Genomic DNA, 19638 nt, shown 5'->3' on the forward strand with positions numbered 1-19638 from the left:
CTTGGAATTGCAACTTGCACTGTGCAAGATCCCGAACTATCCCTCGAGATCTTGGAGAATCTTTTAGCCTGTTTCTTCTCCATTGCCTTGCCAATTCTACTTAAAAAATCTTCTAAGGTAGTGTCCACATTAGTTTCTACCACAACCTCCTTCATTTTGTTTATTAGCCACTCAAGAGTAGTACATTGTTCAATATACTCACTCATTTCATCATTCAATTCCTCATTGTCACGAAATCCTTTGATATCATTCCTTCATTGATATCCTCATCTAGGAAAGCCTTGTCCGCATCTTTCACAATTTCCTCAATTGGCACCACTACTTGATCATCAAGTGGAATTTCCACACCTTGAAAAGGATCTTCCTCACAATCTCGTTGTTAAATGGATTCCAAGGATTCATTCACCCCTTGACTTGTCGAAACACTTGGATGAGCCTCTAGCTCCTTTTGTAACTCATTCTCCATGACTGATGTTACATTTCTACCCACAGAAGAGACAACCTGCTGAACTGAAGAAGTGCTAGCCAATGAGTGAGTTGTTCTCGACTTTTGCTTCTTATGTGATGGTTCCTCACTTGAAACTTCTTTCCTTTTAGTCCTCTTTGCTCTTGAATTCTCGGCCATGTCCTTCTTGTGACTTTCATTCTCTTGCCTATCTCTTTCTTCTCCAACACTGATTTCATGTTGCCCCTCATCAGTCTCACCCTCAAATGAGTTTGATTCCAAATCACCCATCAAGTCATTGGTTAGAGGGATATTCATTTCTTTCAACCTATTTTGGTGATCCATCCATCGTTGTTTATGTACCATGACTAGTCTCATCAATATGTTCAAATCCGCTACTTCTACCTCGGACCAATTAGGGGTTGGAAGGGGTTTACTATTTTCTTCTTCAAAATGGCATTGAGCACAATTCCTGTCATCCTCAACCTAATCCAAAATATGAAATAGGCGACAAATCCTTATCATTTGCACTAAAAGCCTTGTACACATCCTCTCCTTATTTCAAAATCATCCATAGCATTCACCCAATACTCTTTTAGGTGTACCTTGTGTCCATACTTTCTCCCAAATGCTATTCTAATCCTCTAATAAGGATCACAATTTGACCTTGATGCATAAGTCAAAAGAGAATAGAATTTCAACTCGTCCTCTAATCCTTTGGTTGCCTATATTGAAGGACATGTTTCAATTCAATTCCCAATGGCAAGTGGAAAAAAGTCCTGACCTTACGTTTGTTCTTTTGAATCTTATCTTATGTAGAGAGTTGCCTTGTAACTTCTAACAATATCATCTTGTTGATGGGATACCTTGGAAGACTGTAAGGAGAAGGTAAAAATCCTTGAACTCGGATGTAAGTGAATTTGGGAAACTAAATGTACCACGGGCCAAACTTCTTCACTAAGTCCTTAGCCTCTTGTGATAATCTCTATGAGTGCCTCCTTGCAAAGTTCGAACAATATACATGGAGAAGGCATCATTGACTCTACTAAAATGGGTGGCATTTTATGAAGATGCAATTGGGGATAGCATTCATACACCTTGAATTGTCATTCTCCCTTCCCCACTGGTCCCCTACATGTCAATCTTCTATACCAATAAGTTCTTGCCAACATGTAGACTATTTAAGAGCTCATGTAGAATGATTTGGTTTGCTCCAAATTCCTCAATTGCTCATCAAGGTTGTCATCGATTGTCTTGCCCCAGTTGATCATCTTCACTCTGGTTGTGATCTCCTCAATGAAAGAAAACATCCAAGGTTCAAAGTTGGAAGTTTGAGGGGAACCCATCACTCAGTTCAACAAGGTGACCAGATCACTATACTCTTCTTTGAAATCAGATCTTACAAGCTTCTTAGGTATCTTGGTATAACGCTTCCTTGGCTTCAACATCCACGGGTTGTTGATAATCTCCAAACAAGACTCAGGTCCACTGTTGTATACCCTCAAAGCTTCCTCTTAAGTCTTGTAAATTGTAGTATTGTATCTTGGAACGTGGAAGCCTTCGCAATAGAATCCTCTGTCAAATCAGCTAACAGTCCACCATTAGGTCCTATTATTTGTCTTTCCTTGGGATAATAGTGTCTTGCACACTCCACCATCAACTCGGCACATTGTATTGTAGAGGGGAAGCTAGCAGCTTGCACAATTCCATTCCTCACCATCCTCTTAGCTAGCGTAGATGGATTGTATCCATACATTCGTTCTTTGAACTCTTCCAAGTCGATGTGTCAAAGGTTGGTGTCCCCAATCTTTTTCCACTTCGAGATGATCTTTGACTCAGGAAGGACTCCCTTGTAGTCGTACTTCATGTGTGCTTGCCTTGAGAATCCTCCAGCCTCAGCACCTGACATCTACTACCTAAGACAAAACACCTTTAGTTATAAAATGAAGGATGCTAGGACTAATAGTGTAAGGAAAATGTCAAAATGTGAAATGCAAAAAGTGAATTAAAATGAACTTATAGAAATTTTGATGATTCTTGCAATTAAGACCTATATAAATGGATTTTCTTAAAAAACTTGTCAAAAAACATCACAATGCATGATCCTCATCCTAACATAGAAATCTAAAAATGAAAAAGAATCAAATTAAAACTCAGATTTCATAATGATAATCCAGCCCCAAGAGATGCTTTTACTCTCCTCCAATGCCTACCTTACTGATTTCAAAACTCAATTCTGACTTGGGGATGATAATGTAGGCACAAATTAGGTAAAAAATGTAGATAAAATCTGCCTTAAATAAATATATTCCAACTCTCCCCTTGACTGAAATTTAACTCATAAAGTCAGGTCTGATTTACAATGCTGTGCAAGGTAGTAAAGCTGGAATAATTTGCACTAGTTGAGGCAGAATTTTGCACCTTACCGTGGCTGGAAACGATCTTGCTTGGAGGCTGAAATCGATGATTGATAAGGTCTTCTCAAATTCACACTGTATCAGGCAGAGATTCGCACTTGATCAGACCTGAGAAATGGTAAGAAACGCCCTCAAAATTACATGCAATGAGGCCTCAATAGGTTCACAATAGGTCTGGTCTAAAGTTCACATCATTAGGTTGATGAAATTCACTCCCAAAGCAAGAAAAAATCATTTGAATTCTGCTATTGAAGTCTGCTCTTCCTTAATTCATTTTTTGATTGGATTAATTCGATGCTTGAATGAGAAATTTTGATCTTCTTTTATATGCATCTTAACACTCAAAAATGCAAATCTCCAACTAAGCCGACCTGACTTATATGTTTTAAACTTTTTTCATTTTTGAATCAATATCAACCTACGCCGACTTGCTATTGATGTTCTAATTTTGATCATTTCAAAGATTTTACCTTGTTATTCAAAGAGGGCCAACTTGAAGCTCAATCCAAGTTAGTGCCACCTGCATGGGGTCATACCTTGGTGATGAGCACTAATCCACTAGTTAGCTGGAATATGGGGCAGAATTCCTCATCTAAGCTGGACTATTGAGTGCTCAGATCCAACGGAGCTGGAACTTTAGGCGCTATTTCTCTTTTTAGCCTGAAACCTGAGCGTTTGGACCATAGAAACGGGACTCAGACTCGGCAAGACCGACCAAGATTCGGACTTGGGACTCGGAGTCAGACTCGGCTGGACTCTGGAAAGTGAAAAACTCAAGAAATTTAGAGATTTTTAAAGATTTAAAACTAGTTTCATGCACCCTTTATTGAATACACCTTAAAGACACAATAACATCATCAAACTCGGCTCATTTGATTACATACACAAGTATACATCAATCACATAAGCATAAACACAAATTGTAGCTGAAGGAAATAACAAACATAGATATATCAATATTGTTAAATGTATATGATATTACAAAACTCATGGAATAAAAAATCCATGTCATCATATGATCATCATCAAATGTTCCATACAAATACCAAAGGTAAATAGAACTACAAGCCTATGGCTCAGAGGAGCCTGCACCCTTCGGCCCCGGCCCCCTGCGAAGGCGTCTAAGGTAGGTCCTGGATGATTCGACAACCATAGCTGCTCCCCATGACACCATGCCATGCTCACCAACATCAGGAACATCTGTGTCACTATCTACCTCTGAATCTCCTGTCTTTGCTCATTCTCTTCGCTCCTCCTCTGCCATGGCTACAGTCTCAGCCTCTATATCTACCTGGTCGATCCAATCAGTGTCAAACTTGGAGGTTAAATTTTCCCTACTTCTATCGACGCAGTTTCCCCCCATATTTTTTGATAGGAGTTTGGGGCAACACCCCCAAGGTGGGGTCAAGGGGTAGTCGAGTTTCAAGCACTGGACTCGCCGAGTTTGGCGATTTTAGGCCAAACTCGCCAACTCGGCGAGTATGGCGAGTTCGCTCTCTGGATTCGGACGAGTCCAAGCTCGCCAGACTCAGGGGGCATAAATCGTACTCGAACTCGCCGAGTTTGGCGAGTCCTGGGCGATTTTAGGATCTTTGGGATATTTATATTAACTCTTCAATAAATAAATTTCAAACATGTTTAGCATTCATTTTGGTGGGCCACAAAAAAGGTAATAACCAACAACGTTAGTGAATGTTATGCATGTTATTTATCAGATATCTTTCCTTGGGCTCTTTCGATCACACTAGATGTGGGTGATTCTTGAGATACTCTTAGGCTTTGTTTTACCATCTTCATGAAACACCAATATGTGATGTTCCTTGGGTAGTATATTGAGATCCCATCATGTGCAATTTTTGCACACCTTATGATTCATATTTATAGGTACTACTTTATTTTGTGGTATATTTTATAGTGACCTACCTTATGGTGTGGTATATTCTATAAAGTATAGAGTGTGCTATCTTCAAGTAAGGGGAGGCTCATATCAACTAATAACTCAAAATTTGGGCAACTGTATTGTATAAAATGGCCTATAAAGTAATATAAACAAGTAGTGATATTTTTCCTATCTTTCATTGTTTGAGTGCTAAAATGATAATTGATTCATGTCTCTCTCTCTTTCTCTACTCTTGCTCGTACTAAGCTCATCAAGTGAAGTCTATGGAGTGCTAATGAAGTAGAGTAGGTGTGCATCTAATTTCAGCTGTTTTAAATAGGTCTTGAGGATGCAAGTTGGCTTGTCTTGATAAATTACACATCTGCTTATTATAATCAGCTGCTTGACTATCTCTCATGCCATAGTTACCTATGCTTAGGTGTTCACATCTAATTTCCGATGGATCCCAAAACCATGGAAGCCTGCAAGAATGCCTCTATAAAGATTTATATGACTATCATATGGATATTTTAGTATAGAACTAAAAAATTCTCGAAGAAATTCCAAAATTAGGATGTGAATCCTGGAGGAGAAATACAAGAGATGAGGACAAAAATCTACACACAACATTTTGTTAAAAAATGTGATATAGCAGCTAAAATTTAAGTTGAATTGATAAAATCAAAGCAAGCTTGGTGTTATTAGTTCCCCGAAATTCGAGATTTGGAATTATCATCTCTGCAAATGCTTAAGCATGTCTAGAACAAGGGAATTTGTCTCTCATATATATGGATGATCATTAAGCACATGATCAAAAAGTAAACCTAACATCATTGCATAGCTCCATTGTTTTTTTGTATTATATAACAATAATAATACACAACTCACTTGAATCTACTTACACCAATCTTCTTCATTTGCCTTTATGTATTCAGTCTTCTTTCTTATTTCTCCATGAAATATTAGTGCACTTAATTGTTGGAAGGTGTGTGCTCTTCATCCCCTTGGTTGTTCAACACCGCCCTCGGGGATTCGCAACATGGCTTAACCACCTCTTGTCGTTTGTTTCTCTAGTGTTTGTATCGGGCGTTAATAGGTTGATCTTTTGGCGGAATGACAAACGTGTTCCAACAATGGTGTCAGGGCTTAGGTCACAAGTTCAAATCCCTCTATTGCGCTAGAGGGGGATTGTTGGAAGGTGTGCACCCTTCATCGCCTTGATTGTTCAATGCTTCCCTCGGGGATTTGTGACATGGCTTAACTACCTCCCATGGTTTTCTTATCTCTGGTGTTTATATCGGGTGTTAATAGGTCAATCTTTTGGCGCAATGACAAACGTGTTCCAACATTAAAAAGTGCAGCAGGTGCTTGAGAGGACGAATGCTATCATGCATGAGTGGGATGAACGACACTACTATAAAAGGCAAAAGATGCAGGAATTTTTTTTTATCAATAGAAATTGTTACTTTCTCAAGTATCTTCCATCGGAACAATGTTCTTTGATGTTTGAAGAAGCACAACAATATGTGGCCACTAAGGAAGATTGTAGATATTGCTAAGAATGTTGATCTATTCATCCACAAATAACTTATTAAGTTGAATCCAAATTAGATTAGATTAGTATGTTTAATTGAAATTCATCATGATTTTTCAAATCTGAGAACATTGTGCAAAATACAATTGAAGATTATCATTATTTGTCCATCCATGTATCTCCCAATGTTGTTTAGGTTTTATTAAAAAGCACATAATAAATTTAAATTGCTTAGTGGCCTAGTCGTTTTTTAGGGTTTAGTTGGTTTGGCAATGGTTTTGAGCTCTGATTACACATTTTGCCCTTAGGAATATCCCTAGGTCACCAAATTCTTACTTTGAGCCAGTTAGTAAGTTTCGGGATAGTAAGTCGTCAAAGGATGTGAATTCTTGCAAATGTTGTCAAAATTGACAAAAGTTGCAACATCTGGTCAAAAGTTGTCAAAATTGCCAAATGTTGTCAATAAAGCAAAAAATATTGTCTAGTTGTTGTCAAGCATCAAATGGATAAGGATTTAGGGTTTTGAAGTGCTAAGTTTGGAAAAGTTGGAAATTTGATCCCTAGACAAGGAAATTCCTTGTCAAGTTAGGATTTTCCGACCTTGACAGGAGATAAGAAATGAGGAAAATCTTGTAAAAATCTTTGAACAAAATAATTGCAAGGAAAATCTTGTAAAAATCTTAATTTGAAATCAACTTGTTAAAATTGTTTTTCCTTAGCAAAATTTCCATGTTTTTGCTTGGAATTCCTTAACCAATATTTTGTCCTTAGGAAATTTTGTTCAAGGCATAAAAAATCTGGCTTAATTATGGATTTTCACTCAAAAGTCCAGCTCAAGTGTGAATTTCCACTCAAAAGTCCAGCTCAAGTATGGATTTCCACTAAAAAAATCCAGCTTCACTTGGTCCAAACAGCACACTCTATACTCTATAGAATATACCACACCATAAGGTAGGTCACTATAAAATATTCCACAAAATAAAGTAGTACCTCTAAATATGAATCATAAGGTGCGCAAAAATTGCACATGATGGGATCTCAATATACTACCCAAGGAACATCACATATTGGTGTTTCATGAAGATGGTAAAACAAAGCCTAAGAGTATCTCAAGAATCACCCACATCTAGTGTGATCGAAGAGCCCAACAAGAAAAGATAAATAACATGCATAACATTCACTAACGTTGTTGGTTATTACCTTTTTTGTGGCCCACCAAAATGAATGCTAAACATGTTTGAAATTTATTTATTGAAGAGTTAATATGAATATCCCTCGATAGGTTGTGTTATAGAAAATAAAGTGAGTTTCGCAATGGTCTCCTCGAGGAATATAATTCCCCTCATCATTATGATGATAAGTTGTGTTACAGGAAAGACAATGAGTTTTGCAAGTATCTCCTTGAGGTCCATAATAATTTGATAATTTTGGTTTTAAATGCAATGAGAATGTCATACAGAAACTGCCTCTGAAATTCTGCTTTTGCTATTTCTATTAGATGTGCTACAGCAATTTTTCTCCCCATCACTTTGTTGAAGTTTGTGCCTTCTATTTCTTCTCTTTTCCCATCATCGAAAACATTCTGAAAAGGGTTCTTTTCCATATTTGCTGATTTTTGTCCAAGGGGTTAAGCTTAATCAGTTAAAGAATTGAGTTCTCATTGTGGAGACCCAAGTTCAAATCCCAAAGGGACATCTAATATGGAATTCTAAGTAGTTACTCTTGCTCTTCAATAGATGGCTTCTAATGTGGAGGTGGTTTCTAGAGAAGTGGATTTCTAAGTTGTGTCTCTTGGTCTTTCATAGGTGGTTTCTAGTGCGGTTGCTCGAAAAGAGCTAGTATTAGTCTCATTTCTCGCGTGAGCTTGTATTGGTCTCATGTTGATGATCACATGAGCAAAATATTTGTAAATAATTAACAATATATAAAATATATTTGCTGTTTTTTCTAAGCTTCCCACTGTCAATACTGGTCTGCCAATCATTAGTGTACTTATTTAAACAACAGAAAGGCTTTAACCTTGTACAAGACAGAGTTCAACTAATATCACTTAGTCTTCCATCCCTGACTCCTCTATTGAAAATGTGAGCAGCTCATCAACTTTCTATGGCCATAGACCTGATTACAAAGTGGAGCTGGGGGGAAAATCAAAATCTTTCCTCACTCCTTCTAGTTACTAATGATAGGGAAACGATTCTTCTCCAAAAGCATTTGATCCTTGGGTAGCACAATGGAGCTGTAATGTCCATTTTGGTAAATCCCCTAGTTTTTGCCCCAAAATCACAATTACAAGTAAAGCAAGGAAAGAAAGAGTTAGAGATATTATTTACCAATTTAAAATGTTGAACAAGAGAGATTTTGGTTGAGGCCCTACTAGGATTAGGAACATTATTTTAGTCATATGATATATCTAATTCATTAATGGAGCCCAACCATAGAGAGTTAGGATAAGGAGGCATGATAGGGTGCCCAAAGCAATCCTCTCAGATATACCATCCCTCTCGGCCTCATGTGGCCTTGCCATCTCATATGAGGGGGTGTACCTAGTGAGTTGTCCTACAGCTGTTCCCCCTCATCATACTATCCTTATTCACCTTCCTACGATTGGGACTCCTTAACCCAATAATCAACCATGGTTGAGGCCTGTGGATTAACTACAATAGGGTGCCCCAAAGTGATCCTCTACCCTAGGCCCAAGAGTAGATTTCCCAATCCCTCTTGGCCTCATGTGGCCTTTTACCATATCATATGAGGTGGTGTGCTTAGTGAGAAATCTATAGCCGTTCCCCCTCCTTGTATTCCCTTCCTCACCTTGCCATGATTGATGGGTGCTGTTTGGAAATCATATTACTATTCATGTCTAATATATATGGTGTTAAATGCAAAGATATATTATACTAGTATATAAGGATGTGTGCATTTATTACTGCATACATCAGGCGTATAAATATAAACAATTATCATGCATACCACAAGATCTAGAGTATTATTGACTGTTGATTAATATGGTTCAGATCTAGACTGATTTCTATATGGAAGACTGCTGATCTCCTTTGATTAAACTGTTGATTATTATTAACTTAATAAATCCTTTAATTCATATATGTTTCTGCTCTAAACCTGATTTTTATCTGCTCTCAATCTGCCCTGCCCTTTGTGTGCTCTAAATAGAATTATATTCCAATCTGCTTTGTTTTGTTCTTACCATATTTTATCTCCCTTTATACCACATCAAAAGGGTGTGGTTCCTCCAAGAGAGGCAACCTTTTTAGGGGAATCGGCCTTAGTATATATTTAATTAATTTAAGCAAATATTTAATTAATTTAAGTGAGTCGGCCCTTGGGGTAAATAGCTCCATTATATCCCAGTCGGCCTCTCACAGTAAACAATTACTATTATTTATTAATTTTGCCTAGACTCGATCACAAGGTCGGCCCTTCAAGGAATTTTCTTTATTATGTTTTTTTATTATTTATCTTGAGTCGGCCCTCCTTTCATTCAGTTAGTCACTCATGTTTTATTAATTAATGCTGCCACCATTTAATTCACAGGATAGGGGCATGACAGTTTGCCCTTCACAAAGTTGCTTGTCCTCAAACAATGTCAATTTTTCCAAATCTTTTCAATGTGAGGGTCCCTCCTTGTTTTTGCATCATTCGATAATCCTACTAACATGTTTTTGCCCTTTCTCCGAGTGGATTTAATAATTTAGGGTAAGTTTTCTCTCATCCTTAGAAATGAAGAACAAAAGATCAGCAACTGAAAAATCGGTTTCTCTCCTGTATGGGTAAGGGACACATTTGGTTGATTCAACATATGAATATGTCTTTGAGTCAAAGCAAGGGTGAGCTTTTCATATTAAGATGGGGATTAGAAGCATGACACATATCTATGACCTTAAATGCAATGTTCTAAGCAAGTTTGCATCCTTTTTGGTTCACCCTAGTTATTCTCATATTCTAGATCAACCAAAAATAGAAATTTCATGATGATAGGAATATGTATATAGTAATCATAGATACTCGTGGAGTAGATATACTGGAAACACATCAGGTATGAACAAATCACTAAGCATACACGTGAATATATGTAGACACGAAGCATACACGCAAATACATGTCTTGTTAGATCCTTCTTGTTGACTAGAGTCCATTCATTGATCCAGCTTTACCTTGCATGCTAGTAAAGTCAAGGCTCTAATACCAATTGTAATGTCCCTTTTTGTAAATGCCCTGGTTTTTGCCACAAAATCAAAATTCCAAGTAAAGCAAGGAAAAAAGTAGAAATAGAGATATCATTTACCAATTTAAATTTTTAACAAGAGAGATTCTGGTTGAGGCCCTACTAGGGTTTGGAGCATTATTTTAGTCATATGATACATCTAATTCATTAACGAAGTTCAACCATAGAGAATTAGGATAGGGAGATATGATAGGGTGCCCAAAGTGATCCTCTACCCTAGGCCCAAAAGCAGATATACCATCCCTCTTGGCCAAATGTGACCTTCCGCCATCTCATATGACGCAGTGTAACTAGTGACGTGTCCTACAGCCGTTCCCCCTCATCATACCACCCTTATTCACCTTCCTATGATTGGGACTTCTTAAACCATGGTGGAGGCTTGTGGGGAAACTACAATAGGGTGCCCCAAAGTGATCCTCTACCCTAGGCCCAAGTGCAGATATCCCAATCCCTCTTGGCCTCATGTGTCCTTTTGCCACCTCATATGAGGTGGTGTTGTAATGTCCCCATCCTAGTCAAGAACTTGGGTTTGAGGAGTTAGCCTATTTTTGGACCCTTGTAGGCTAACAAGGTATGGATAAAGGGGTCAGTAATGCAGTATCTTGAGGATTGGTCTGTCTATTTGTTCTAGTTCAGTGTTGAGTTCAGTTCTGGTCTTCGTTTCATCAGTTTCTAACACTTTATGAGGATTTCCTATTTTTTAGGGAAAAATTACTAAAAATAGACATGATCCTATTTTCATTGGCATGGCAAACTATGGCCCTAGCTTCTAACAGATTCAATTTCCGAGCAATAATGAGAGAGATATGAATTTTTAAGTGGTTCCACAGGGAATTAATATTTTTAATGAAATATTAATATAAAATCATAAAGTGCATCACTTAAATTTATTTAAGTGAAAATTTATTATCTCCTAAGCTAGGCGTTGCTTTTAGGGTTAAGTTGGAAACCCTAAAAGCAAGTTATAATTTTTAAATCCCTAATTGCCAAAAATCGCACCTTTTGGGAATTTAGGCAGCCAAGATGGAAATTAAACCTCATTCTTGATATTGAGCATTTGACATTTTCTTCTGAGCACTTGGCTATGGCAGCTAGGGTTTGGACCTGTTTTGGAGAGCGTGCATTCTTCAGAATTCAGTAGCTTTGAGATTGTGAAAGATCAATCAAATTGTTGCAGCTTGGTTGGCTTCATTCAGAAGTCAAATTGAATTGAATTGGGGCAGATTTGGCTTCTTAAAAGGTAGATTTGTTGTAGGGTTTTCCTATTTGCTGTTTTGTTGTTGATTCTTTTGTGGTTTGGAGGTTTCTTTTCCCAAACACACAGCTTGCTCATTTATTGGTGCCATCTTCCACTGTTTGGGTGTCTTAGTATTAAATAAGAGTAGATCTGAATTGTTTCAGAATAAAAATCAGAACTTTGTAAGTTGCTGATTTATTCTTTTTTTTCAATAAATTGGCTAAGGACCTACGGGTATGCTTCTGAATTCTCCAATTCATTGTTTCAGTTGATTAAATTCATGTATTATTTCAATATGTGTTGCAAATTAAAGAAACCCTTTTCTGCAACTTCTGTCTATTTCTAAAAGACCATCTTAATAATTAAAAATTACAAAGAAGATCTACAGATTACAGCAGGTTGAAGGGTTGAACTTGCAAGGGTTCATCACAGGTGTGCCTAGTGAGGAATCTATAACTGTTCCCCCTCCTTGTATTCCCTTCCTCACCTTGCCATGATTGATGGTTTCTATTTGGAAATCGTATTACTACTCGTGTCTAATATATATGGTGTTAAATGCAAAGATATATTATATTAATATATAAGGATTTGTGCATTTAATATATATATATATATATAAACAATTAACAATGCATACCACAAGAACTAGAGTATTATTGACTGTTGATTAATATGGTTCAGATCTGGGATGATTTCTATATTTAAGACTTCTGATCTCCTTTGATTAAACTGTTGATTATTATTAACTTAATTAAATCCTTTAAATCACATATGTTTCTGCTCCAAACCTGCTTTTTATCTGCTCTTAATCTGTCCTTTTTGTCTACTCTAAATAGAATTATATTCCAATCTGCTGTGTTTTGTTCTTACCATATTTTATCTTCCTTTATACAACATCAAAAGGGTGTGGTTTCTCCAAGAGACGCGACCTTTTCAGGTGGGGTTGGCCTTAGTATATTTTTAATCAATTTAAGTGAGTCAGCCCTTGGGGTAAATAGCTCTATTTTATCCCAGTTGGACTCTCCCAATAAACAATTATTATTATTTATTAATTTCACCTAGACTCAATCACAAGGTTGGCCCTTTAAGCAATTTTCTTTATTATTATTTTTTTATTATTTATCTTGAGTCTGCCCTCCTTTCATTCAGTTAGTCACTCATGTTTTAATATTTAATGCAGCGATTTAATTCACAGGACAAGGGCATGATAGGAGCCTTGCTTCGCAAGTCTGCCAATCTATGCATATTACCTTTCGACATTTATATAATGTGTTTTATGTTTAATATTATTCAATAATCTCAGATTATAATTTTTTTTTGTGTTGGTTGAAGAGCACATGGTTATACTGAGGGGGTGAATCAGTATAACAATAAATTTTACCAAATTAAACATTTTCAACTTCAGTCAAAAGTATATAACTTATGTCATTAACATATTCATTGCATATCAACATTCATATCTGATCTAACTAATATGAACAAGTAGAACACAAGATATATACGTGGAAATCCTTACAGAAGAAAACCACAACAAATCAATACTTTTATATGAATATCTTCTACAACATTGTTCATAGGCACCAACCCCTAAGTTTGTTTGTGAGCACCAACCCACTAGAAGCACCAACTCCCAAAGCTGATTTTGTGAACACCAACTCCTAAATCTGATTTTGTGAGTACCAACCCACTTCCCATAAATCTGATTTTGTGAGCACCAACCCACTTCTCATAAATCTGATTTTCCACCTTGACGATGTTGCTGTAACAATGGATGATAGATTCTATTCTTCTCAAATTTTCTTTTTCAAACTATTATAATGTCTTCAACAAATCTGCTATAATTCTCTTCTTCACATTGTTACAATCACCTTCTCAAAATGATCACAAGTCTGCCACAAAACTCTCTTACAGTCTGTTCTCCAATCTGCACATATTCTTTTCTATAACTCTGCCATAAAACTATCATAAGTCTGCCCATACAAATCTGGAATGATCTTCTTTATATTCTTATTCAGCCTGTTCATGTTCCTTTTGTATATCTGAATAAATTTTCTTTATATCTGCATATATACTCTTTATATCTGCTTCATCTTAATTTCTCATTCTGCTGTATACCTCTTCAAACTTCCATGCACTCATCCAAAATATATTCTTTTTATTTTGTTCTTCAAACTCCACATATATTCACAGCACATTACTCTTATTTCTGACTTCTATTGTCTTATAAACTTATCGTACCTTTATGTCTTTACGTGGAAAGACATCATTTCATAAGACGATGCACCCCCTTTTTTAATATCTCTTTTCACTAATCGCACCTTTCCTTTACATAAACAAATCCCTTAATGAATCCGTTTTGTCTATAAGAAAATTCCATCATTCATAATCAAATCATAATACTTTATTATTTGTATCGCTGACTTTGAAATATATCTGTCTTTTTTTAACCTTAATCGCACCTAAGTCTTTTATGAACTTATTGCAATTACTCTTCCTTCAGAATCTGCTGTATATTTTTGAATAAATTCATTGCTTTCATATGATCACAATTGTTTCCTTCTTCACTGGTCAAACAATACTATCGTTGTGTCTTTATGATCATTGGATGTGTCTTGGCCACGTTTCTTTACTATTGATTACTGGATATCTACAGCTGCTCCATAAAATACGTTAATACTGTGTTTATTGCACCCATGAATCTTGTCAATGATTATTTCGGCGGTCTCTTTGAATGACGTTCATGCCTGCTTGCTCAGACGACTTCAAATGCTGCATGGTCTTTACAATGGTCTTCAAAATGCCACGTTTCTGAATTTGAATCTCTTTTCTTTAATCGCTGCTTCTTTTTTATTATTATGTGTTACATAATACAGAGTCGCTGTTATTACATAAACCTGTGCTTAGGAATACTTTCAGAACTCTGTCTTATATTGCTGTATTATGGATATTCACTTTAATGCTGAACATTAGAGATCACTTTTAACAGATAGCTGCATTATTTCAATCACTGCCTGTGCATTAGTCTTCAACGCTGCCTATTATCATTGCCTTGATGCATCTTCAAACTTAGAGCTTTCGCATCACCCTTCAATTTAAACCAAGTATCGGATTTTCTCCAAGTCTTCTAAGAATTGCTCACTTAAGACACGTGTCATCTTTATCAACGGCAACATGTAGACTCCCACATTCTTCGATACTATGAATAGCTTCCATAGATGCTGACACCTCAACTTGTATTTTAAAGAGATGCCACCTTTGCACATTAGTGTGGAATCGGTCTTTGTCTTGGTTCATTAATATCGCTATCTTTAAGTCACTTCCTTATAATCCTTTTACGTAGGATTATTATGTCTTTAGTGGGGGCTCTAACATTAAGAGGTGGGCCCCATAAATTTGTCTTCTAGTGGGAAACTCTAACATGAGGAGGTGGGCCCCATAAATAATTTATTTGAATTCTTTTTATCAAAAAATAACTTCCTTTGTAATTGTTGTTTTAGATTTTTATTATTGCTGCCAATCACTGCTCATTACCAATTGATCACTGTATATTATTTTAATCGCTGTTCTCTATTCATTCATTTCTGTGCATTCCTTAATTTGTCACAGAGAACTTTCATTGTCTTTCTCTACGCTGTAGAAGAGATGGTCTGTGATCTCTTTTTTTTTTAATCATATTAGTCCATGGTAGCAATGATCAAGTCTTCAACGTGGATGAGGATGATGAGGACTTCTTCAACTAAATCAGATCTGTAAAATATATATGATCAGACTGTAAAATATGAATCACGTAAAGTATAGTGTAAACCAAACTTCTGTATAATCAACAAAGTGCAAGCATTCATCAAACTTCATGATCTTTGTCAATCAAGAACGCTTATCACTGCATGCATATTCTGTATGTATAAAGTACTGTAAAGTATCATCCAAAATGGTACTGTAAAGTATACTAATTCATATTTGCAAACATCGTCAATAAGTTCATCAATATCCAATATGATAACAAGCAAATTCCTTTGACATCAACGACAATATTTCCATCATGGGTATGGATGTGTGTGTGTCTCTGTGTCTATGTCTATGTGCCGACAAGTGTGTGTGTGTGTGTGTGTGTGTGCATGCGCATGCGTGTATATGAAATAGGCATCTTGTTTTGTGCAATTAGACAGGCTACACCATCAAAATATTAAGAGAAACAACCATTCTCCTTTTTATTTCAGTAATATCAAAATCAATGAAAAAAAGTCAACCAGATAAGTGAATGAAGTGATGTATTTATCTTGAGAACTCCAACAAGTGAAAATTAGTACAACTCTACCAATTTGTCATATCAGTTCTCAGAAATAATTGCAAAAAAGCGTGTGCCAAAAGTTGTAGACTACCCCCTTTGTAGCAAAACTGCAGGTGAATAATCTCATGCCTCAATCTTTCCAGCTCTGTGGATTAGAAAAATGAATGTCTATGCGCGTTCTTGTAACTAATATGCAAATATCTTCATTTTGATAAAAAAAATCTTTCAAATGCATTTACATTTGTATCTATCATAGTACCTTAGGATATCTGGTAAGGGAAGTCGATCTCCTTTGAGATGAGCCATTTTTCCTCCCACAGAGCCTTCATAAAACTTCATAACTATGCAAATCTACACAAAAATTTAAAAGGAGCAAGTATATCCAGACACTTTCAAAAAAATGAATAAATAACTACTCCAGTAAACTAAATCAAAAAATAATTTTAAAACGAGTAACAATGTGAATTTACAATATGCTAATGAAATCTGTTACCTTGCCATTTTTTACAGATATACCATATAGCTGACATACATGTGTGCCCTGACACTTGTAAAATGTGCTCTCAAATTTTTTCATCAAAGGCTGAATTTGTTCTTCACTTACAAAATTTAACATCTTAACCGCCACTTCACGATAATTACCACTGTAATCACCACAGTCATCTGTAAAATGATGAAGCGTTGCTATCCACACATCACCGAAAGGGCCCCTTCCAATTCTATGTGTAAGCTTTAAGACTTCAGGATCAATCCAAGGACTAGATTGAATGGGCAGTGCTGAAACAGTCTTAAGGTTTTCTGCATCTTTATCAAGCAACTCATATTCAAAAGACTCTTTCGATGGACATGAACTACTAGTACTGCTGGCCATATTATACCCCTTTATAAATTGGAACCTGTTAACAGAAAGAAAAAAGAGCATTGAAACCTTAAAATCTCTTCCAAATGGTGTTAAATACAGTCTTAAGTCATTTATGAAATAATTGTATTTATGAAGCAGAGATGAATATGCCAATACATAAGTAATAGAGTGCAAATATGCATAAATTGCTAAGGATTGACTAGCCCAAGATGTAACAAAAAAGGATAACAGAGAATATTGTTTGACTTTGAAACATATTGCAGTAAATCATGTGTATTAAATGAATGACAAACTTGAAGCATCTCAGGTCAAATCATGCAAACCCTATTGATTAATAAGGTAAATGTCAATATTTCAAAAAAGGCCAAAAATTCCACAAATGGCAAAACAAATGTAACAATATATAGCTAAATCTGAATGATATAATGATTTAATGACAGGCAAAGCCAAAATAAACACAGTAGTTCACCACATAAATATGATACTGAGAACAATTGCATGTTTTACAAGCTTAAAAGGACATGAAATTTCAACATGCAAGGAGTACAATAGGTTCATCCAATGTCTTCCACAAAATCAGCAACAGTTGTTCATGGACACATTTTTGTACCCACAGAACTTTGAACTTAAACCTAGAAACCATCTGAATGCTCAATACAAATGATATGACTCTGACCAAAACACATTGAGGCTCGTAGAGCTAGACACAAACTAGGAAATTCATGCTACTTATGGGCCTGAACAAATTAGTGCTAGACTGTACTTTGTTGGACCTTATGATCTAGTAGAGGACCTATGCAAGATGTTTGCCAATACCTCCTTTTTCATCTAGAATGAAGTTACCTTCCAATGGCAAGGCATTTAAGGAAGAGAGATTACATTAAAATAACTCTGCAACACATGGCCCTGTTCATTTCTATGTCAATTGAGATATCATCTAAAGTAAGCAAATCTTTGCATAAATAAAATAAGGTCTTACTACTGTCATTTGGATTTTTTAGGTTTAATAAAGATTATGCAATATTAAACTACACAGAAAGATTAAAATAATTCAAATGCAAATAATATAAGAATAACAAGATTTCAATATTTGTATTCAATTAGATCAATATGTTAAATGAAAGGAAAAAACTACAATATATAGCCTCTAAGTTTACATTGTATCCTAGATTGAGGAAATAAGCACGAAAATCGTGTTTATTTTGCTATTCTGGAGAAGAGCAACGTATGGCAAAAATAGCAAATTAACAAAACAATTTCAAACTTTGTCATGTGAAAATAGAATTTAGAAAGATGAGAGGCAATGAGAGATGGATTTTTTATCAAAATCTGTGTTTTTAAATAAATTTGCAGTTGTGAATTAATCATTTGAAAACTGAAATTAATGAACAAAAACTTCCACCAGAAAGCAAATGGGTGCCTAAGCTTTAATTGCAAAAACAAAGTGGGAAACAGAGCAAAAGTGGCATCCAAGTTAGTTTATGGGCCCATGTAACGATTGGAATGAAAATAAAGCAAAATAAAAGAGATAAATCAATGAATCCAAGCCCTTTATTCAAAGTGACGTCAAAGCCAAGATTGAGGATTAGTTAAAGGAAAATTAGAGAAAAAATTAAAATATTAGAGCCTTAAGTTATATTCAAATGGACGCTTAAGATGAGAAACAAAAATGGATAGAAAATATGTTATTTTTATATTATTTTCGAAAGATGATAGAATTGCTTTCAAAGCAATTATTTTTATTATGTTTAAAGCTTCAAAAAAAATACAGCTAGGAGACTATAAATATGTGTCATTTGCACATACAATGTAATGAGAGTTAATGCTAGACTTATGCTACAAAAATTGTCATTCAAGTTCAAAGTCAATTACATTGTTAAGTGTCTTTGTGTTAAAAATGTGAAGTGAAACGAACTTATGCTGCCAAGATATCTATTCAAACCCAATCCCAAGTGTTGTAATTAATAAGACAATCGGTGTCAACTCTGTGTGACATCAATGATTGAATCTATGAAACAGATTTGAATGCTTTGTGATTATTAATTGTTTTTCAAGTATTAACTAGGTTGTGTAGTGTTCATATATTAACAAGCTTGTTTTTGGTATTAAATGTTAAAGTAGATTAAATCAAGGAGCTTGCCCTACGAACTTGGAGGATTTCCTCATCCACACTGTTGTTTTGTGTTGTCACAGAAGTGACAAAATAAAACAACAATACTCAACTATCCACAAGAATACAACTTTGCATGTCAATCAAGACATACTCAACTTTTCACACGTACACACTTCTAGGCTTATGGATCAAGACATACTTAACTATCTATAGATATAAATTACCAAGTCTGTGGATCAAGACATACTCAACTATCCACAGATACAACACAAAACTGCCAAGCACCCAACTTGCTCCAAAAAGAGACACAAATATAGAACCGGAACTTTTCATGCAAAGTGTCATCTATGAACAAGAGGCTAGCTCAAGATAATAAGATTCGTCCAACCTCCAATGCTTCCAGCCTCCTCTAAGAGCCTATTACTCTTTATTCGGTTGATGCCACATTAAACTCTTTGATGGTAAAAGCATGCAAGTCTCAAGAATCTTTGTGGAGTAGAGCATTGATGGCTTCAAGAATACAAACATTTGGTAACATAATGAAACTAAACATTGTCAATTTTAAAGGTGTTCCACTAATAATGCACCTTTACAATATGATCAAACCAAGACTTTATTTT

At 35.7% G+C, this 19638-nt stretch overlaps 1 protein-coding gene across 1 annotated transcript in view; it reads right to left on the reverse strand.

Moving 5' to 3' along the window:
* The window catches only part of LOC131029345 (E3 ubiquitin-protein ligase KEG), a 54345-nt gene that overhangs the window by 14506 nt on the left and 20201 nt on the right, over positions 1 to 19638 (reverse strand). Inside the window, exons 2-3 of the mRNA XM_057959793.2 lie at positions 16537 to 16939; positions 16303 to 16394 (exon numbers count right to left, since the gene is read on the reverse strand). Coding sequence (XP_057815776.2) covers positions 16303 to 16394; positions 16537 to 16914 — 470 coding nt within the window. The 5' untranslated portion in view covers positions 16915 to 16939. The remainder of the gene's footprint in view (positions 1 to 16302; positions 16395 to 16536; positions 16940 to 19638) is intronic.

This window comes from Cryptomeria japonica, chromosome 10, assembly GCF_030272615.1.
Source record: "Cryptomeria japonica chromosome 10, Sugi_1.0, whole genome shotgun sequence".
In the NCBI taxonomy this organism is placed as follows: domain Eukaryota; kingdom Viridiplantae; phylum Streptophyta; class Pinopsida; order Cupressales; family Cupressaceae; genus Cryptomeria; species Cryptomeria japonica.